This window comes from Phaenicophaeus curvirostris, chromosome 1 (assembly GCF_032191515.1).
Source record: "Phaenicophaeus curvirostris isolate KB17595 chromosome 1, BPBGC_Pcur_1.0, whole genome shotgun sequence".
In the NCBI taxonomy this organism is placed as follows: Eukaryota; Metazoa; Chordata; class Aves; order Cuculiformes; family Cuculidae; genus Phaenicophaeus; species Phaenicophaeus curvirostris.
Genome location: NC_091392.1, coordinates 14,368,837 through 14,391,262, shown reverse-complemented (window position 1 = coordinate 14,391,262; position 22,426 = coordinate 14,368,837). Strand labels below are relative to the sequence as shown.

The following is a 22,426-nucleotide window of genomic DNA, read 5'->3' as shown; positions in this document are numbered from 1 at the left end:
GGGCTATTACAGTGCTTCGATGATTTTTGTAGTCTGGCTTGAAGCAGTAACTAAATATCATTTATGTGAGTGTATGTGGACTTAAAGCTATTGCCTCATACAACTAAAAATGGAAAGTCTAGAGGATGGCAGAGCCCATCTGCTCCAGTGGTGGCTTAAGAATGCACTTCTCTGGCAGCTGTTACATCTTTCTCCTGTGTTAGCAAGAAATTCCATTGTAAGTATTACGAGCTGCCTTCTGGCATTATCTTTGCTGTGTGGTTTTGTTTACACTGTACAAACCAAGAAGCAATGGGAGAACTCTTGAACTTCTAAGCAATGGTTCTCATCAGAATTGAGCCAAAGAATAAGGTTAATGAAGACTTCACTTACATGTTTTCCATATGATATGCAGAATAAAATTAACACTGTGGTGCTGTAGCATTATCTACATTCCCTGGAGCAAGGGAAAACTTGTTACTGTCAGACACTAGGACAAAGTGTGAACTGAACATAAAACTGACAGATGAAATTCTGTATTTGATTCTTACAGAGAAGTAAGAATTATTATAGTCCATATACTACTATGATATGCAGTAACTTACTCTTTCCTTGGTACATTTGTATTCTGCTTCATTTTTGGTAGCTGCTTCTTTATGAATTAAAAACTTACGGCTCACTGCATGTGTGGCCGCACAATTTAAAAATAATCTCACTGCAGCCAGTTTTTGTACAGGCTCCATCAGTGAGGCATGGCTGTCAAGAGCCATTTTGGTTTAGGATCCTAGTTCAGTTTCAAGGTAAATCCCACTAACTCATCTGTTCTTTGAAATCTTAGCTTCTCTCAACCGAAGCAGTTGCTGATAGCATCACTGTTGTTAGTCCATATCAACGTGAAGTGAGAAAAGATTCAGTTCATTGAAGTGAGCCTGTTTTCCTTCCGTAGTCCCTCTCTTAGCTAGGTGGTAGTAATTGACAGGGAGATGGCAGTAGCTTCTTAAACTACCTCTTAGTGGTTACTGATCTGTATCACTGGGAGGTGAGGCTAGTTTATCGACTTAGGTGGTGGTTTTAATTAACCTGTTTAACCTTGTCGTAAACCAGACTTAAGCTAAACAGCTACAATCACCCCTTGCTGTCCCTTAAGCTGAAAAGTACTTTAAACAGATACTTTTCTACTGCATGAGTGGATTCTGCTCTCAGACAGGGTTTGTGTGACTTGGTCCCTGCATGACGGAGAGTTGTCTTGTTTTCTGAAGATGATTTACAACAGGTTTCTCTCCCACAAATAGGTGTTGCGACAGTTTTCCACATAATGTGAGATCAGTAAGACTGATGTGAAGAAAGGGTAGATTCCTGATCATACCATTTCAGTGTAGTAGGACTTTGCAGGAAGTTCTCCAGAGGAAGTGGTGCAAATACTCCTGAGCTCTGCAGAATTCTCAAAGTATTTACTACTCCTCTAGATGGTTTTCATACACTATGAAGAGTGTATCATTTATTTTTTTACTGAAATGTCACTGTTTTGTTTATTAAATAGATACTAAAGATGCTCCCATTGCATCTTTTTCCTCTTCAGTTACATTTTTATTCCTGTTACACGATTACAAGATTTAATAGTATAACTGTCTTCCTGAAGCAGTAAGAGTATTATTAGCCAGAATTGCTTCCTTAACAGTACCTCAGCATCTGTGTGTTCTTTCCATGTCACCTGATAGTAAACCATAGGTACCTGATAGTAAAACAACTTGTTAGTGACGTATGCCATGTGCTTTACACCAAGCTGCAACACTATGCACTTATTTCATACATCATACAAAAAGTACTTATGCTGCAGATAGTGGAAAACCACCTTTTTAAAGGTGTTTTATATGCATGATACAAATTACGAAGCTGTTGCTTGATCTGTAAGTGATAATTATTTTATAATGCAGAAATATTTTTTTTATAAAGAACATTGAAATATCTTTTCTTTCAGTTTTGTTCATATGGCAGTCGCTTAATGGGAAGAGGGTACTATGTCTTTGACAGAAGATGGGACCATTTTCGATTCGCACTAAACTCCATGGTAGAAAAACACTTGAACTCACAGATGTGGAAGTAAGTGGGATTTTTACACTTGGTGGGCAGTTGAAGGTTTTTAATTCTAAATTAAACACTCCATGGGAGGTGTTTGTAAAATTACCTCTGTATTAAGTGATATCAGAAATATGAGTACAAAATTCCTCTTCTGTGTTAAGGAATATGCAGCACAGCAGAAAAACCTCCTATTCTGATGTAAATTTCTGCCAGATTCAGTCCCTTTTATTCTGGGGAGGAATAATTCAGTAGTTCTCTTAACATTACTTTAAAGCATTGAAGCTCAGTGTTTTCTGGCTTTGGACATATGTTTTGATATCATTTGTTTTATAACACGTGGGTTAGATTTTTCCTTATATTTTTGTACCTGTGTCATGCACCCATATCACTCGTTCAGACTTTGCTCTGTAAGACTCATGTGTTGTAAGATAAGGAACTCAGTAGACGTCTGCCTCTTTGTAAGATGGAACAGGACAGGGTTTTAGTACATAGTGCCCTTACTGGCTTTGGAGTCTTAAAGATTCTGTTTGTTGCTCACTTTGGAAGCGCCTCTCTATCACATATGAAGGTTCCAAGAACTGTAGGCTTTGGCTACACAGATACATTGAAACAGAGTGCACTTCTAAAAATAATGCTATCTCTTTAAAAGAAAAAAAATTGAAAAGCACATGGCACCTGCAGATAGGATTGATTTTTTGGGGATATTCTGCTACAGAATATGTATTATTCTTCCAATGCAATGACACTAAAGTGCAGTGTTTCATGTCACTGTTTATTATCAGGACTGTGTTATGTTCATTGGATGCCAGCCATTAGATAAACAAGGTTTGGTTTTCATTTAAATATATTTTTGAAACACTAAAACTTGGCTTGTCTGACTAACCTGGTAACTTGATGATAACAGTGCTGCTGTGCTGGGAGACGTAGTTTGGAAATGGTTGGGTTTGCCATAAAAGGGCCAGTTTCAGGTCTATTTAGAGACAGATGACGCTTGATCTGCAAGGAGTTCCTGTCTTCTACTTTGTAAATTTGGCTGTTAACTAGTGTCTGTCACTTTCCACAAATAAAACTAGTTTTGTTTCCTTAAGTAGGAAGATTAAAACTTGTTATCTATTGGCTTTGTTTGTCAGGAGAAAAGACACTCGGGCTTCTGCAAAAATGTGTGACAAGTACCGCTACCATCACGAAAACCAGAAATAACCTCTATAGTAGTTATGTGATACAAGAAATAAACAGGCTTCATCCCGCTTCCACTAAATCCAGTTGTAAATGTTTTCCCAAATTCTAGCTGTTTATGTAATCTCTAATATTTTAATGAATTCCATCCATACTTACTTGTCTGTGTAACACAGGAAGCTCACGGTGCTTAACCCCTATTGTATTCTTCCGTTGTCCTCAACCCTTCTCTGGACTGATCCTCTCCTGTCCTCCCTGAGCCCCTGACCGGTACTAGGGCAGCTGTGCAGCTGTGGCTGAAGGTGCAGGGATGCAAGGCCATGATTTAAGAGTGATAATAGCATTATAAAGTGCCTTTTATCCCCAGTTCTCCAAGTGCTTTACAAAGGTGGGTAAGAATTATTTGCCCCTCTAAAAATAAGCAGAGGAACGGATCTGATGGACAGCGCTGTTAGCGTAGCAATTCACAGACTTCCTCATTTCTGGCCGCATGTAATCGCTTATGTAATTGTGCCATAAACAGTGTTCTGTCTCACCGTCTCCATGGGAAGAATACCGGAAGAGAACGCTTGTAATTAGGATTTGATTTATGATAAAACAGCGCACCCAGTGATGCTCTTTTATCATACCTCTTTGAGGGCAAGAGTGAGCCTTTAAAAACTGAAAAGGTGTCAGTAGTGAGGATAACAAGGGCAGGGTTATGGTGATGTACAGGTTCTTAACAACAAGAAAAAGGATTCAACTGTGAATTAAAGTTTAGTCTAAATAATGAGAAAAGCTCACATGATAATTTTTCAAGAGACATCATGGAGTTCTGGTTCCTTACACTGGACTAGACAAAATATTAGAGGGTGGTGGCTGAAGAGAAAGGGATTTGAATACATTCTACTGTTTCACAGGTAACGTTATTAAATTTTATTCTCAGAATAGCTTTCAGCCAGTTTTACAGCTTATCAAGCATTGATTAATATTTTATCGATTTTTCAATATCAGTGAAATTACTCAATGACTTACCTTGTTAATCCTGTCTAACCAGCTCTCAAATGAGCTCTTGGGAACAGCAGCGTATTGGGAAAGGGGTGAGCTTTCCTCTTTTAGCTCAGTGACTACATGCTTCCCAACTCCCCAGACTGGATCCTCAGACTCCCCTCATCAAATCTAACCTGAGTTTAGGTTGATATTGAAACTGTTCCATAACTTGATCTTCCAAGCAAAATTGCAGTGAGTGAAACGTAGTGACTGGAATGCTTACAGGTACCACCACCAGGAATTTTATTTGCATTTTTTAACTGTTTGGTAAAATAGGAGAGGAAAAAAAGGAAATTAAATTTGTAATAAAGTGATTATATTGTAACACTATGCACTTAATTGCTACCTGGGGCACTTGTGCTGAAGTGGAATTCAGTTCTGGTTTAACTGAGTTGTACAGCTTTGGGCTCCCGTGCCAGGCTAGAATTTTATAGGGAAAATTACGCTGCATAGTTCTTTACCTAATAATTTTCTGTTAGGTCTCCACTGCCTTCACAGATTTAATGTGCCTCATTTCAAAACTAATTTTTAGGAAAATATACTTCATGATCCAGCTTTCCCGAATCTTTACAATATTAGAACACATGTGGTCTGAGTTTTGTTGTTTTCATTAAATCCCAAAGAACCTCATAATGGAATTGCAACTTTAAAAAGAAGGGGGGAGGAAATGAAGTAAGAGCATTTTTAAACTGTTGTAGAATGCAAAACTGATTTTGAACTGTGAATATTAAAGTACATGTGGTTCGTAGAATAAGAATCAAAACTAGAATGGTCTAGGTTTAACATTTTTAATAAGTTGGTCCTCACCAGAAATTATTTCTTACCTGCATTGTTTGGATGGAATTTTTTTTATGTATCTAAATATTTTCATCTTTTTTTCTCTTTCTTTTCTCTTTTCTGTTTAGGAAAATTCCCCCTGCGGCAGATAGTCCCATGCCTTCTCCAGCAGCACATGTCTCCACTCCTTTTCCAGCATCAGTCTTACAGCCTTTCAGCAACCCCAGTGCAGTGTATATTCCTTCAACGCCAATCAGCTCAAGAATCACTTCTTCTTCTTACATAATGACATCAGCCATGTTATCAAATGCAGCCTTTGTGACAACATCAGATACGAATTCCATTATGTCACACACTACAGCTTTTCCTCATGTGGCTGCAAGCCTAAGCATCATGGACTCAACTTTTAAGGCACCATCAGCTGTGTCACCAGTGCCAGCAGTCATCCCTTCCCCATCCCACAAGCCATCCAAAACAAAAACCAGCAAATCCTCAAAAGTGAAAGACCTATCATCTCGGAGTGATGAGTCTTCAAGTAACAAAAAGAAAAAGCCGCAGTCGTCGTCATCTTCATCGTCGTCGTCCTCATTATCTTTGCAGACATCTTCATCGTCTTCATTTTCAGGGTCCCACAAAAAGAACTGTGTCCTGAACCCCAGTTCAACTTTGAACTCCTATCAGGCTGCATCTTCCTATAACAGTATGTCTGTGCACAATACAAATAACGGAACAAGCCCACTCAGTGCCAAATCGGAGCCCTCAGGACGGACTTCATTATCCAGTAGTTCAACAGACTCAGTGAAACACATGAGCATGGTAGTAAGCAGTATTGACTCCTCTAATCTGTCTGTATCTTCTCTTGTGCACCACTCGGGGGACCACTCCCTGGGAGCACATAACGCAGTGTCTTCTCTACCCCTTTCGTTCGACAAATCAGAAGGAAAAAAACGTAAAAACTCTAGTTCTAGTAGCAAAGCCTGTAAAATCACTAAAATGCCTGGTATGAATAGTGTTCATAGAAAGAGCACTGCCAACCTTATTTCTGCGGTGCCAGATCCTACAAGCAGCTCCATCTCTCGGCAGGTAAGGGACTCTTCCAATTATTTTTCTGCAGGTCATAACTGACTGACTTGAAATGTATCGTGCGTTCTGAAAAGAAAAAACTGTGTTAGCTTCAGATTGTTTTTTGTCGCACAACTTACTTTCTAGGTTGATACAGAAACGTATTTGTATTTGGTTTGTACCGATCACAGAAAGATGCTTTAAGAATTGAAAAAAATACATATATCTACTTTCTTAAAATATTTTTATGAGGTGTTTTTATTTCATTAATAAAGTAGCCGTTTGTATCTCTGAAAGTAAAACCGAATAATTAAATGTCCAGAAGAGATAAGTAATTTTTAGAAACTAACTTTCTTACCTTAATTCACATCTCTCTAAAATATATTGTGTCATTAAAACAGGAAGAGAAGAGTCAACTTTTGTATTTGTTTCTTTTCCCAAACTTGTTGCTAATTCATTTTTTATGCAAGTCTCCTCTTTTCTCTTATGTAAAGTGCTTTCATCTACCTTTCCCGTGAGGAGACTCTGAGATGCCTGACTTCAGATGCTGATTCCTGTTTGAAACTGGAAAAATTAAGAAATTATGATCTTAAACAGATGACCTTTAGTGGACACTTGGTTGCCTCTTAGTGTGCGTGTGTTCAGAATATGGAAGTCAGTGCAGCAGAGAAGTTCATGCACTTCTTCTTCATTGTCAGTAGCCTTAGAGCTTTGCCTTCTCTTTCAGTGATGCTGTATAAGGACAAAAGGATTTGTGAATTAAAATTTGGTTGGAAACTGCCACACAGTCTTCATAACAATCTACTATTGCATTCATTTCAGTCCAGCTCTGTGTAGTACACAGTAAACAAAGGTTGGCTCCAGCCTCTGGAAGACAGAACCATAGAAAATAGAATACCTCAGGAAATCCGGAGAGGGCAGCTTAGGAGAATTCTTTTGTTTGTGAAACATCCTGGAGGTGTTCAAGGCCAGGTTGCATGGGGCCTTGGGCAGCCTGGTCTGGTGGGATGTGTCCCTGCCCATCTTGGAATGGGGGTTGGAACTGGAGGATCTTTTAAGGTCCTTTCCAACCCAAACTATTCTATGATTCTCTCATGTCCTGAGCATATTCCGTATGTCTTGGAATACAGAAATGGAGAGAGTAAGATCTTGGGCAAGGCAATCTATAGGTAATAGCAGACAGAAATGTGAGTTAAAGAAGGGGATAAACAAATTCTAAAGCTGGCATAGCAGACAGAATTAAGGTCTCAAAGAATGACTTAGCAGGTATATTTTCTGTTTCTTACTTCCAGCAGAGGTACAACTGAGATGATTGCTTCGGCTTTTAAAAATGGGTACAAATGGGTAAAAAAGTACAAATTGTTACGTGGTACAAACATCAGTAGCAGGGAATCGATTGCACCTTCTTTTCACAGTGTCTAGAGTGTATTTATAGCTAGCACAGTCTGAGGAGCTCTTGCAGAGGTGTACGCAGGAGGTTCTGAGTTCAAATTCTGACTCCCCTAGTAGTTAAACCTGTTCCTGTGGGACGCTCCTGTTCCACCTGGTGATGTATTTCAGCGTGTTGCACAGTCATGGAAGTAAATAAACCATAAAGAATCAGAGGTCTTTTCTGAATATTTCTGAATATGTGTAATTCATACTAATATTTTTTTTTCCTTACACAGAAGGTTAAATATATGTAATGAGTGTGATACTACACAGATTTTTAAATATCATATTTTTATATACATGTACAGGTGTACCATATATAGATGTATGTGCATATATGTGTATGTACACATATATGTAAAAGTTGGTCACACTTTCCTCTTACACTGCTGGTCTTTGGAGCTACACTAGTCACCAATGATAGGAGGTGAAGTGGAGTTGATTTATTTTAGATGTCTGGCTGGCAGCTAATTGTCTTTGTGACAAGAATATTGAATTGTATACAGTAATGAAACAGACATTTCCTACTGTTTATTTATGCTATAAATAAATGAGATTTGTACCCCCTTAAGCATATGGGTCAAATAATGTTACATACTTTGTGTGACTATTAAAACTCTGGAGAATACAATACCTGAAATCACTTTTAAGCTCTGCTTTTTTTGACTTGCTCTGTTCTAGAAATGCAGACACTGTAGAAATTCTACAAAAAAAAATCAGTATTACTTAAAACCTTGCTCCTGTTCCCTGATGTAATAGGGCAAATTAGAGTAAGGGAATAAGAACACAGAATAAAGCTCAGATGACGGGTGAACAGGCTCAGGTTTGAGTTTTTTTACTAATTTAGTTCAGGTCTGGCCCGGATAGATCATAACTCAGTGTTAGCCACTGGGCTTTGAAATCTACCATTAAAAGTGTATTTTTAAAAGAAAAATGGGACTTGAGTCCTGGCCTCATCCTAATACTTTTCAAATGGTGTTCCCATCATTAAGGACCCAACACAACTGGGAATCCTTTCTTATTTTCACTGAGTGCTGTAACTGATCAGTCTGCCTGAGTTAGCCTTCTGTCTTGGAGTGCTGCCCTTCCAGCTCTGAATGAAGACAGGATGGTAGAGCAGCACAAAGCCGAGCACAGTGCTGCAAGCTGTGCTGCTCCTTGCTTTGCCTTTTGTGGACAGTCGGTCTGTTAGTTGCCGGAGTGCCGAGTCAATGAAAGCCTAAAGAGGTACAATATTCCCTCTCATGATTCTAGGATCTCAGCAAGTCGACTTTCTAGTGGCTGCTTTTCCATTTAAAAGACAGATATGTATTTTATTATGGAACGAGTTTGTGAATATTATAATGGTGGACGCAGAGTAGAAAGGTTTGCAGACATGTCTTGATGTTCTGAATGGCTAGGAAGGATTTTACAAGGCTGTGTATCTTTAGTCAACATTTGTATATTGAAGAGAAGCACATTGCTACCTAGAGAACAGCTATGAAATGTGAAACAACAAGCTAAAGGGAACAGGATAGGCATCAGCCTGCCTTTTTATCATTTGTGTACCACAGGAGCTGCCTTCAGAACTGTCCGTAAATAAAAACTTCAAAGAGAACACTTTAAACAGTCACTGTGTCAGAAAGGGCAGACAGGGAGAAGAAGATGAAGGCTACGTTACACTGTGTGAAATGGCAAAATAAGCAATGGTGTTGCAGAAGGGAAGGAGAAGACTATGATGCTGGTGAAAACCTTTCTGGCCAATGCCACAGACCCATCTATTCAGTAAGAAACTTGCAGCTGCATTTCTCACTGTTTAGAAGACCGCTCCATCCAGTGGTTCAAGTTGATGTTACTTCAAGTTCATTAACTTTGTGAATGACTATTCCAAATCCAGTTTTCTGCCATTTGCCAGCAGGTGTCCATGGTTAATTTTTATCTGCCTTGTTACCCCTGAGGAACTGCTGCTATGACTGGATATCAGAAATATCTACGCTACATTTATGGGTCGTTGCAGAAAATCCTAAGACAGTCTGCTCTTGCAGGGTGCTGTGATCTCTCAAGCATTGAAGTATGCAAATCAAAGCCTGCAGTATTTTAAGTACTTTTAAAATGTACTTATGTGTATTATCAATTTTTCCTTATTCCCAATTAAATTCTCTGATGCAGTAGAATGATACAATTGCAAATTTAAACCTCTGGAGTTTAAATGTTCTGGTTAATATTTGCTTTACTGACCAACAATAAATGCAGACTCTTTATGAAGGAAAATGGAATAACTTAAGGCATGCTGTGGTGCTTGTCCCTTTGCTTTAAACTCCCGAGGAGTGAGGAAAGTTCCCTGGGGAGCGGTCGGTGACCTTGACCACTCTGTGCTCTCTCAGTCACTGCTGTTACTGCTGTGACTGCACTAACTAAGGAAACTAGCGTTTCAGCCTGGAGAGGTGGGCTTTACAATCTATTCCCAAAGTAACTAGTTCTTATGTTGTAATAGTATTTATGTGCTTTTTAAGAGTTTATTTAAAGTAGACAGGCTCTGAGAGATAATTACTATTCTCTCTGAAGTGTATCTTTCGCAATAGCAAAATACCTGTGTTCCAGATGCAAAGCAATTAGTGCCACTTTTCACAGGGAAGGGAAGGCCATTACCAGCATCTGCATTCAGCTGACAAATATGCCTCTTAATATTGCTCAATTAATGTCTTTCAGATTGGAAAAAATAGCAGTGTAGCTTTGTCCCAATCCAGTCCTTCGAGTACATCAAACCCCGTACACAACAGACAAGTAAGTTGTTTTGGAAAAAAGTCTCCTTGAGTAGTCTGTAAGAGGTTTTGAAATATTTTATACTGTAAAACCTTAAAATACAATTTCTTTATGAATACAATTCTTTATAGAAGCTGTCTTTCAGTGAACTAATAATAGATTTCTCCTCTCACTTAATTTTTTTCCAGCTATTTTCCCTCTGAGATTTAGCAGTAACAACTTTTCTTCTTGTTTTTCATCACCTGTAGCACACCTGAGGTTGGCTTCTGTGCTGCTTGCTGGCTGCTGCTTTGGTTTTGCAAACTCTGCAGCAGCAGAAGCTGTTTGCACAGAGTCCAGCTAGGCTGGTGTGGTTTTTCTACCCAGCTTCCCCTGCTGAGCGATGGCCCAGCAGAGTCTCCAAACTGGCACAGAAGGGACAGCATTTAAAAATAGGCCAGAAGTGAAAGCAGCAAAGGGAGGAGAGAAAGGACAGAGAAGACAGGGCTTTTGACTATTCAGGGAAACTAATTTGAAAGCATAACTAAGCTAAATATAATCTGAGCTTGTCTTGGACTGTGAGAAATACTTAGCGCTCCCACTGTACCTGTTTATCACACAGATAATTACGATAAATTCTGTAACTCAGCTTTTTGGTGAGGACAGGTGCTTGACCAGCCCTTTTCTGTCTGGAGGACTGACAGACTAGTAAATTTGGGGGTTTTTTTTTAATATGGCCCTGACTGCTTGACTCCCCAAGTTTATCAAGAATTATTATCAAGAATTCATTATCAAGATTCTTGGTATGAAAGGGCTACCCACCTCAGAAAGGCATAGGTGTAAGTAAACAAAAAATCTAGAGATTTTTTCCATAGAATCAGTCTGTATTTTAGAATCCTGTGTGTATTCTGGCCAGTTTATACAGGAGTATTTATTCCAAATGGCTGTCCTGCTTAGTTTCTGGTATGTACACGCAGCAAAAGAACAGCATGCTTGTAGTGTAACAGTAACCCACAATTGTGTCCCCGTTAAAAATATTCTGTATTGCTCACATCTTGAGATTAACTGCCAAACAGTGAATTTAGTTTGTTCTTTTGGTGCTGAGTGCAAAGCAGTATCTGTATGGAAGAACTGCTCTCATGGGAAAAGAGTGGAAATTTTTTCCATGCTTCTTGAGACTGGCATTTTGCTGTGAGACGCTGTCATCCAGCTGCCAGTGACAAACACTGGATAAAGCTGTTCTGAAGTGCCAAACTGTTCTTGCTCTAACCCCCTGCTCCTGTGTTAGTATGAAATACACACAACCCGAGGAGCGCAGTTTGTTGGGGTCTGTTGCCTAGATCCCATAGGGAAAACCCAGCAGTGCACCATGTTAATTTTGTGGCAGTTCTCTTTAAACAGAGGCTATTGCTGAGCTTTTCAGCTGCCCTGTAACATAACTTTATCAAAAATAGAAGTGCTTGCTTGTTTTAAGCCCCACAAACACTTCATTGTTAAATACGTTTTTGTCAGTTTGGTAGTTGAATATGGAGTTCAGAATACAAATACAAAAGAAAATCAAGATGTATTCAGTTTTACTAAACTTCCAACACAGGATTTTAGTATTTGGAACCATGAATAATGATTACCTGTCTAATAAATGCTTGTCATTGCCAAAATACATCTGAGCTGCTTTGCTGACAGCTTTCATCTCCAGTCCAGCAACTGAATAGTCTCTCTATAAAAATTTAGTCTCAAATTGCACTATAATATTCCTTTATAAAGGTGTTATTAATCAGGTAACGATAAGTAGATCTGCATGAAAATAGGCTGTAAAGATATTACTGGGGGAACCTGAGCTCTCTTGTTTTAATGCTAGTGTTGTTACAGCCATGATAATCAGAGTCCAAGCAAGGTCTGTAGGCAGAGACAATCTCTGCTCCACACTGGGGTTTATAGTTGAAAAAAACAGGCAAGTTTTCAAAAATACAAGTCAGAACAACAGATTTCCAGCAATTGAGTCTGAAGTAGAATTGCAGACATCAAGGTAAATGTGAGTGCAAAGCAGTTACTCTGTTCTGCCTCCGCTGCATTACCTGGGTTTGTCTGCTGTTGCAGAGGGGATACTAGAAGGGAGAAGATTGTTGTTTGTAACGGTTTAGCCCTGCCCCGACTAAATTTCAGCAGCTAAAACTGTGCAGCTGGGCTCCCAAATCCCTTCTCCCCCACCCCCAGGGAAAGTGGAAAGGGAAATGAGGAGAAAAAGGACTTACAGGTTGGAAACCAAAGCTACAGATTTAATGAAGCAATAATAATAATAATGATGAAAATAGAAAGTAATCAAATTATGAAAATATATGAGATCACGTCCCCACCCCTCAGTGACTATATGTCACCACAAATACTGTAGAGCAAACATGAGGGAATGGGTCCGCAGGAACTGGATTCAGGAATGCACAGATTGGGGGTCAGGAGCAACCAGACAGACGAGGTCTTCACTGGACATCGGCCGTCACAGAAGAGAGAGACACCCTTATGATCTCTCAGTTTTATACTGATTATGACATGTATGGGATGGAATACTCTGTTGGTCAGTTTAGGGTCACCTGCCCTGTTCGCCCCCTGCTCGAGGATCATAGAATCATAGAATATCGAGGTTGGAAGAGACCCACTGGATCATCGAGTCCAACCATTCCTATCCAACACTAAACCATACCCCTTAGCACCTCGTAGCACCTTAAACACCTCCAGGGAAGGTGAATCAACCACCTTCCTGGGCAGCCTCTGCCAGTGCCCAATGACCCTTTCTGTGAAGAATTTTTTCCTAATGTCCAGCCTAAACCTCCCCTGGCGGAGCTTGAGGCCATTCCCTCTTGTCCTGTCCCCTGTCACTTGGGAGAAGAGGCCAGCACCCTCATCTCTACCACCTCCTCTCAGGTAGTTGTAGAGAGCAATGAGGTCTCCCCTCAGCCTCCTCTTCTCCAGGCTAAACAACCCCAGCTCTCTCAGCCACTCCTCATAAGGCCTGTTCTCCAGCCCCTTCACCAGCTTTGTTGCTCTTCTCTGGACTCGCTCCAGAGCCTCAACATCCTTCTTGTGGTGAGGGGCCCAGAACTGAACACAGGATTCGAGGAGCGGTCTCACCAGTGCCGAGTGCAGAGGGAGAATAACGTCCCTGGACCTGCTGGTCACGCTGTTTCTGATACAAGCCAAGATGCCATTGGCCTCCTTGGCCACCTGGGCACACTGCTGGCTCATGTTCAGTCGCTGTCAACCAACACCCCCAGGTCCCTCTCCTCCAGGCAGCTTTCTAGCCAGGCTTCTCCTAGTCTGTAGCACTGCACAGGGTTGTTGTGCCCCAAGTGCAGGACCCGGCATCTGGCCTTGTTAAACCTCATGCCGTTGGACTCAGCCCAGTGGTCCAGCCTGTTCAGGTCCCTTTGCAGAGCCTCCCTACCCTCCAGCAGATCGACACTTCCACCCAGCTTAGTGTCGTCCGCAAACTTGCTAAGGGTGCACTCGATGCCTTCATCCAGGTCATTGATAAAGACATTGAACAGGGCTGGACCCAGCACTGAGCCCTGGGGAACCCCACTTGTCACTGGCCTCCAGCTGGATTTCACACCATTTCCCACCACTCTCTGGGCCCAGCCATCCAACCAGTTTTCCACCCAGGAGAGTGTGCGCCTGTCTAGGCCAGAGGCTGACAGTTTCCCAAGCAGAATGCTGTGAGAAACTGTGAGGATGCCCTGCGTTATCACTTTGTCAGAAGAACACTGTCTCAAAACCATGCAGTTAGCTTTCAGAGAATGAAGTTACTTAGAACAACCAAGTTAGTGACAAAACTGACTCTAATTTAGCTCAAACCGCAGCATTGTTTCTCAAAAGAAAGGGGAGGGGTCCTTAACTCAACAGGGTATTGAGTGACTACATGAGTACGAGGCATTCGGGAAATTGCAGTGGGCTGTGAAGCCAGCCTGCTTTGAACCTGCGATCACCTGCCTGCAGCCCTACTGGGAAAGCCACCTTCCGCACTCACCTTCCGAAGATGTCCACTCAGACCTGGAAGGGCAAGCAGCAGCGCTGTGAAAGTCACCTGCCACCTATAACTAGGTGTTTCTCATTATTGAGTTGAGAGATAAAGGTGCCTCGTGGCTCTTGTGGTTTCACACGAGTCATTTATTTTGGCCGCTTGCTGCATTTGTTGAAGCACAGTGTATTCTGGGTCCTCTGGGGGACTGGTGGATTGTGAGGATAACTGCTGTGGGCCTGTTTGCTCCCTTCCCTCACATTAAACTCAGTCACGTTAAACTCAGATGGGTTGTTCTCTATTTGTGTTTAATGGGAACGTTGCTGCTTCTATTTGAGACCTGACATGGGGCTTGTATACAGAAAAGCATGCCTGTTTTTTCAGCTATTGTTGCTTTAATTAAAAAAAAAAAATTATTTTTCCTTACAAAAATTACTTGGTTTTTAAGAAGCATTAATGGAGTGGTAGTTTTACAGTCAAATTATTTGTGCCTGTTAATACAAACTATGTATTAAAAGCTTGTTTTCTCCATATTTTATCCTTGTTCTAGGTTTATAACTAATCAAGTGTTTTTGTCTTCATAGTGCTTTTAGGTGCCTGAATGTGTTAACTCTTCAAGACCTCAATATGCGGTGGTTTTTAAATACTGAGTAACTAGATCATTTTATTAAGGGAAAGTGACGACGTGTGTGCTGTATGGGGATTCCTTGTGCATGAAAACATGCTGTGTAGAGGAAAAGATTCTTCAGAGTTGTCGTCTAATTGCTGCTCTTTATTTTTAATGATACTCCAAGTTAACGAGCATGAGATTCACCAAAGCTTACTAAGATCAGACAGTCCCAAAAGGGAATATGCTGTTTATTCAAAGCAGTTCCTTTTCTGAAAGGTCTAATGTAATCAGTAAACACAGAGGGAATTTAGTTCAGGGACTCAAAATAAATTCCTAGTTTGAGTTCTGTCAGACGCAGATGTTACTGAAGTTTTATATACCAAAAGACATTGTGTGATTTTGAACCTGGCTCTGGTTTCTCTTCTAGAAGACATCAAACCGGACTGGTAGAATAAGGACTCTTCCATAGCAAGGAAAAGGAACCAGCCTATAATCTCTAGCTCTCAGCAGCCCTACTCCACAGGGTTTTTCTTTTCTATGTCCTGCAGATGGATTTAACCTTTTATGAATTTGTGGTTTTAAAGAGAATTAAATTTACAGAAAACTGTAATAGTGATTTGTTTAGTTTTTCATTTGTATTTGCCACTGATCTGTGCATTCTGCTTGGTTACGTTTCATGCCTTTTAAAGCTCTTAGTGTTGCAATGCTCCCTTTGTTTCCTTACCAGAACACAGCAGACATTCCAAAAAAAAAAAAATCCAGATCATGATTTGAATTTATTTAAAGGATCTCCAAATTTTTTCATTAAATAAAAATTACAGTAATTCTGTATTTAAGCTTGTCCTATGGATAAAAATTGAGTGCATTTCTTAGTAATTTGCAAACAGCTGGGGCACTGCAACTTTAGGGACTAATCCTGACTGGTGCTCTGTACCTACAGCATTTAATAATTTCAGTGGGAATTCTGAGTGTTCAGCCTCTTCCAGGATCAGGCTCTTAAGGAATCTAAACTTCAATCAATGCATAGAGGATTTTTTCACCAAACTGTACTTAATGTTATCAGGGGCTCAACGTGCAAAATCCCCGTATCTCGGTGGATTTCTAGAGATCTTGATCTCAGAACTTGAGGTCTCGGCACCCGATATCCTCAGTTTGGATTTGCAAGGACAGGAGTTGAGCGGATTGGCTTGCATCAATAGAATTGCACTGACAGTGTTTCTTATAGGATTACTGAATAATTTTTTAATAAAATATAGATTTTATAATCAGGAAGCCAATACCAGGTACTGGAACAATAGTACAGAGGAGTTAATTTTTATTTCTACAGTGTTAAAAGTGCACTTATATGCTGGTTTATTTACATCTTGGGGAAAGGCGAGAGACTGCAAATAGGGAGATTATTACTACTTTCTTTTTTAAAAAAAGAAGGCTTAAGGCAAATTTTAAGACTAAAAATGTTTAAGCAATTATAAACAAGGCTAGACCCTTTGAAAAAAGTTTAGAAATATTCTTAAAATAAATTTTTATAGTGTTAATTTTGTAATAATTTATGTTTTGCTATACTTCAGAGCTAACTGACCGGTATAGTTTCAGAAACAGTATGAAACTTAGGAAAGTTTAAGCAATGTTTATATTTTTAAAATGTTCTTTGAATTATGTTTTTATTGTACATTTCTTCAGACTGAAAAATGTGTACATATCTTTGTTATTTTTGCACAATTTTTGTCTTGTTCAGTTTTAGGAGCAGTACTATGTTGATTTTTTTAATTTATTTTGAGTTATAAAACTGCAGGAGTTTTAAAAATCTCAGTAACAAAGTCATCCTCTGTAATCAATGAACTGCTATTTCTGGTTGTTGAGGGAAAACAGTGGTTGTGAGATTCAGTGGTTGCTTCTGAGAAATAATGCTAATCAGTGACTGAAGGAGCAATTTTGTAGTTTTAGGAAGCTTTAGCTCTTTCCATGCATCTTTTAATTGGAAAGCTGGAATATGGAGCCTGTCCTTTGAATGCTGCTTAAATTTTTTTTCAACTGGCTTACACCTGACAGCATTTCGGGAAAGTTAAGCATCAATTAAAATCCCACAGTGTTCTTTCATCATCAAAGCATCATTGTTTAATATTCTGTATCAAAAATTTCAGCCTGAAAAGTGAAATGGAAGTAAACATTTGGGAAAAAAAAAAAGGATACAAACTGGACCAGCCTATAATGCATTAGTAGCGTAGCATTCACTCAGTAGTTCTTTTTCTTCCCCATTTGCCTGAAAATCTTGTGATTTGTTTCCAGCAATAGAGGCTCAGAAGCTTTGGTTGTTCCACATACGCAATGCATAGGCCCGTCAGCCATAAAAAGCGACTTGGATAACTTGTATGCCTTCTTTTGTATTGATGTAACAATTGTAAATAGTGCTGATCGACCTTTGTAGAGAATAGTTTATACAGCATATTCTATTATTGCTGATTCTCAGTGAACTATTGTTTTAAAAAAAAAAAGAAGAAAAAAAGAAATTTTTCTATCTACACCTTATATTTTGTTATGCTGTTGACCCATGGCACTTTAACAAAACTCTGTGGGTTTTGCATAGCTGGTCAGTCATGGGATATATTAAATAACTGTTGTTGCACAGAAATGAATTTGCACCTGCTATATTGTGCTTTCCTACTACAGATTTTAGAACCTTTTCCAGAAGACTTTTGAAGAAAGCATGTCCAATCATTCTAAGAAAAAAAAAATGCCATACTTGTACAGCCAATTTCTTTTCTACAATCCATATTTTGTAACACTAAGTATTTTCATTCTTTGTCCTGCACCTTTATGTATTAGCAGTATCAAATAGAATTCATTCCATGCTTGTGATAATTGTAAGCAGAATAAATGTCTAAAGTAGGTGTAAATAGTAAATTCTATGGCTTACAGTTTAAAAAAGGAAAAACAGAACAAACATGTATCTGATTGATACTGCCATGGTTCAACACCGGGCCTGGAGATATTCTCTAGTGAGCGATTGTAATTTTTGTTTTTTTGCTTTATTATTATTATTTTTTTTTGTAACATGGCTTTGTAAATAAAATAATTTATATGTTTGTAAGAAACAGATGGGTTTTGTCATTCTTTCTCTTTGCCAAGCAAAAATGGTACGTATTGCAAGCCTGCCTTTTCTCTTCCCAAAGGCCAAAGTGCACTGTGCAGAGAGCCAGCACTGGGAATTCTATGGGTAGTTCAAAAGATCTGCCTGGCTCTCTGTGCTGTGCTGAACCATTCTGGGATTATTTTTGGCATTCCTGTCTAAAATATTTCTGTATTTACATGTCAGGACTCATGTTACAACCAGCTACTGAGGTTTTTACACTGAGAAATCATTTTTAAACGCCTTTGATTAGCCGAATGCTTTTTCTCATTACTTATCGGTGTAAGAGTTAGCTTTGCTTGAGCCGCTAGATCTAGGAATTCTCACTTCAGTGGGCAGCACAGATTTATAACCAGTCTTTTTATCATTGTTAATACTAAAAATGCAACTTTTACCTAGGCATTAAGATTTTTGTTCTTTGAAGCCTGTTACACTTGCAGGTCAAATAACACTTAAATTGTTCATTGGCTTGTCAGCTCTGCAGAGAGGGAGAAGACTGGAGGTTTTTTCTCTTGCAGCAAACCTCTTCTGCAAATCTAGGGAAGATGTACATTTTTATGCTGCTTTTATGAAGGAGGTGGAAACTGTCTTGGAGACACTGTAGGGAAGGTGCTCACAATTATGGTGTGATCTCTCTTTAAAAGCAATGAATTTGGACTGCAAACTGTGGTTTTGTATGCATACACTCAGAGCAGGAGAGGACATAAAGCTGGCCTGCATTACAGAAGACAGCACTCAAAGGAGGAAAATTTTACCTTCTAGGTAAACAAGCAGCTTTTTGTGTAATGTCGTGCGTATTCTGATGCATGTGGAAAGGGCTAATCCTGAACTTCTTTACTGTCCAATTTGTGCCTTGGTCTGAGCTGCTTATATTTTGAAAACTTTACTCCTTCCCCTCAATCTTGAGTTCACCTTCTCTAGTACAGAAAAACCAAACTTCATCAAGTATTAGTAGATAGATATCTTAGATCCTAAAATAGTGGTCCCTGTGTATGTCCAAAGTGACATTGTGCTCGTAAGATGCTTTGCTATTTCTAGCAGCTGTTTGAAATTAAAGCTACAGCCAAGAAAATGGAATATTGCAGCCATGAGTTATTAGTTGTTTGCCATCATTGCCCGTGGCCAGCAAAGGTCAAAGACCACTACATTTATTTTCCAAATATGAGAGAGTCCTTTTTTAGCATTTGCACCATTAGAATGACTTAGAAGCCATTCTCTGCTTGGAGTTGCTTTCCCCCACCCTTTTTTTGGTTATGCAACAAGTACTTTGCTTTGCTCGTAATGGTGCTCTTTGGCTTCTATTACCTAATGTGCTCCAAATACCACCAGTTTCAGAGGGAGCAGATCATACTGTAACTTTTCTATTCGTTGCATGCTAGCTGTTGTGCATCTGCTTTTACCACAGTAATATTTGTTTTAGCAGAAAGTCATTCCTGTCTGCAACCAATATCTATTTCACTCTTCCAAATCTGTCAGGATTCACAGTTGGAAGAAATGCCAAATACTGATTCCAGAAATATTCGGAGGAGATTCATACAACAGATTCAGACTTCAGAACACAGGAATATTTATTTAGTGCAAATTTTTATGCTGTTTTACTCCTTGAGTTCCTTTTGAAAGCTACTAATCAAAACAAGTACAGACCCCTCTTAAAACATACTTTCCTAAGCAGAAGAAAGATAAAGGTGGTAAGTCATCAGCAGGTCCCTGTTTGCCCCTTGACTGGAGAATCCGTGGTGTATGGTATGCATACTCTTGTTCTCCTTCTGTAATGTTCTTCTCTGTGTATTTTTTTGTTGGTTTTGGCTGACCTGCAGAAATACTTAGATCTAGCCTGTGATCTGCTCTCCCTACGGAAGGGAGAAGGGAAGCTAAGCTTCCCCTGTTTAGGGGAACTGGCCGCTTCAGGAGGCTTGCCAGAAATAGAATCAGCACCCAGGAGAACTTGATTTGAAGGTAAGGACACCAGCAGGGATTCGAGATGGCACACAACATTCAGCTGTCCCTTTGCAGATTGCCCAAACCTAGAAGATTTAGCCCTGAAACTGAGTCTGGGTTTACCTTGGTGTGGTTACTGACATGGTTGGTTTGGCACCGCAAGAGACTTGTTTTCCAGAGAAGTTGCCTAGCGTGAACAAAGCATCTTTAGAGAATGCTACAAGTAGAAAGGTTGAACAGGGATTGCCCTGGGGAACTCGTGAGTGCCACCTTGTGAGTGCCATGTCCGAGTCAGCTACATCCAGCCTGGCCCTCTCTGAGGCGGGGGAGGGACTGGTGACAGAGCAAGTGTCCCCGTGGAAGGGAAACCATCATCCCTTCCCTGTGTCGCGGGTACTCAGTGGTGATTTACAGGACTGTGTCACGGGTGAGTAGACAGGTAACTGGAAAAAGATTACGTGGGTTCCAGAGATCTCAACAGCCTACACAAGAAACTTTCCTTTCTGGTCAGCTCCACTCTTAAACTGCAAGTCTTTGCCTTGCTTTTTCTTGAGTCTCTTATTTTGACTTAGAATGAACTGGGGGGTGTTGTGGTGTGTTTGGAGTGGGGGGTTGGTTTGGGTTTCGTGGGTTTTTTTAAATCTTGCCTTGACTTACTCCCTCCTCATTAATTCTCTTTAGGATCTGTGTTTGGACCACATAACCTGAACAGTAATGCCAGCACAATAGACTTGCTTTCATTATGAAGGAGACACCAAGAAGGTGCAGAATGCTGGTTTTCACTTGTGTTATTTTGCAGAATTTTTCCAAGGCCTATGGTGTCACACCCTAAGCATGGATGCTGCCCACAAAAGAGAACATTCAGGGGAAATGCTCCGTTCATACTCCTTAACCAAGAACAAGCCAAGTGTCTGTCTGCTTCGTGTATGTAGCAGAGTCAGTGTTGAGCCTTTCATTCCTAACAGACAATTCTCTAATGCCTCTTCTACTTTGCCCCTAGCATATTACTGGACCTCTCACTCCCATGACCTCCACTATTATCTTCCAGTTCTGAACTGCAGGTAAATGCCAATGAAGCCTGAAATACTGGCTTCTCCGTCTCGAGCCTTTGGGCTCACACTGGCCTTCAAAATCCCTTATGAGGTTGCAAAGGAAGGAAAAGAGGAAAAGGAATTGAAGCACAAAGTGAATGGGTGAGCACTGTAAAGAACCTCTGGCTCCAGCTCACCACTTGCCCTGAGTTAGGGGGTCGTAATAGCAGCCTGCCAGTACCTACCTGGCCAGAGCCAGGCTCCACAGTGCTGTACAGTGGGAGGGTGAGAAACAATGACCATAAGCTGATACAAGGGAAGTTCCCACTGGATACAAGGAAAACCTTCCCGCCACAGAGACAGTCAAGCGTTAGAACAAGTTGCTCAAAGAGGTAGATGCGATCGCTATATTTCAAGAGTTTCAAACCCAAACTGGAATAAGCTCTGAGCAACTTGCTCTGACTTCAGAGCCAACCCTGCTTTGAGTGGGAAGACAGATTACAGACCTCCTGTCCTGTGACCAAGATGGAAAGAAAGCGACAATGATGATCTAACTCCTCTCAAGGTCTCATCTTACAGGGTCATTTTCTTAGAAATGCACCCTCAGGCCTCCTTAGGGTATTTTCCTTACACCAAACCCTCTTCATTGCTTGTTCTTCGTTATCCATTAACAAGCCTTTTTTGGTAGCTATAATTCCCACTTGGAGCTGGTGACGCCCAAGACCTTATCACTGGCCATTCTTACTCTACAACGTCCTTCCTAGATCAATATTTCACTGGATTTTTTTCCAAATGTCCCTGTGATATACCACAAAGTTTCCTTTGAACCATTTTACCTGCTTTGTTTCTAAGGCAGCATAGGACGAAGCAGAGAAACTGCTGTGTGTTCTGATAATTCTTGTCTTTTTACAGTCACAGAACCAAGCACTTCAGATATTCTCTAAGAATGTTAATCTTTTGAGGAATCATGAACACCTTTCCTCTAAGGGTGACTAACTGTGTAACAGACTAAATGGCATTATTTTCTAAGTCTTCTATCCCAGTAATCTACACATTCTTTATTATAGCACATGCACTGTGGCAGCTTATACCAAAAGAATGCCTGATCTTGAAACCACCTACATTAACATTGACTTCCACCAAATACTGATGCATCCAGAAAAAATCTGGGCTGTGGGGGTGAGCATAGAAACGAAGGTGATGGAGGTGGATCTCTGATCTCCAACACCCTGTGTAGTGTGACGCACTCTACCGATACTGCTAGAATAAAAGCATGGGTGGTCTTAAGAACAATGGGCTCAGAGCCACACTTAAACAGACAAACATGCTACGTATCTCAAAGAATTAAGGCTCCGGACAAGTATCTTATTTTTCCCCTTTTGCCTTCAGCAAAAGTTCCACTGTAGTTCTAGAAAATCAATTTATTGGGTTTTCAGTCAACTGGGAAGCAGCCAGTT

General features: G+C 40.1%; 1 protein-coding gene across 5 annotated transcripts in view; it reads left to right on the top strand.

Moving 5' to 3' along the window:
- Positions 1-17,964, top strand: part of ATXN7L1 (ataxin 7 like 1) — a 120,227-nt gene extending 102,263 nt beyond the window's left edge. For 4 of the 5 annotated variants that reach the window (XM_069883354.1, XM_069883372.1, XM_069883381.1 and 1 more), the window contains 4 exons: positions 1,958-2,079; positions 5,169-6,123; positions 10,222-10,296; positions 15,301-17,964. In XM_069883354.1, coding sequence (XP_069739455.1) covers positions 1,958-2,079; positions 5,169-6,123; positions 10,222-10,296; positions 15,301-15,342 — 1,194 coding nt within the window. In that variant the 3' untranslated portion in view covers positions 15,343-17,964. Of the gene's footprint in view, positions 1-1,957; positions 2,080-5,168; positions 6,124-10,221; positions 10,297-14,847 lie in introns of all 5 variants that reach the window. The other variant, XM_069883363.1, reaches the window with a different exon arrangement.
- Positions 17,965-22,426: the final 4,462 nt, after the last annotated feature.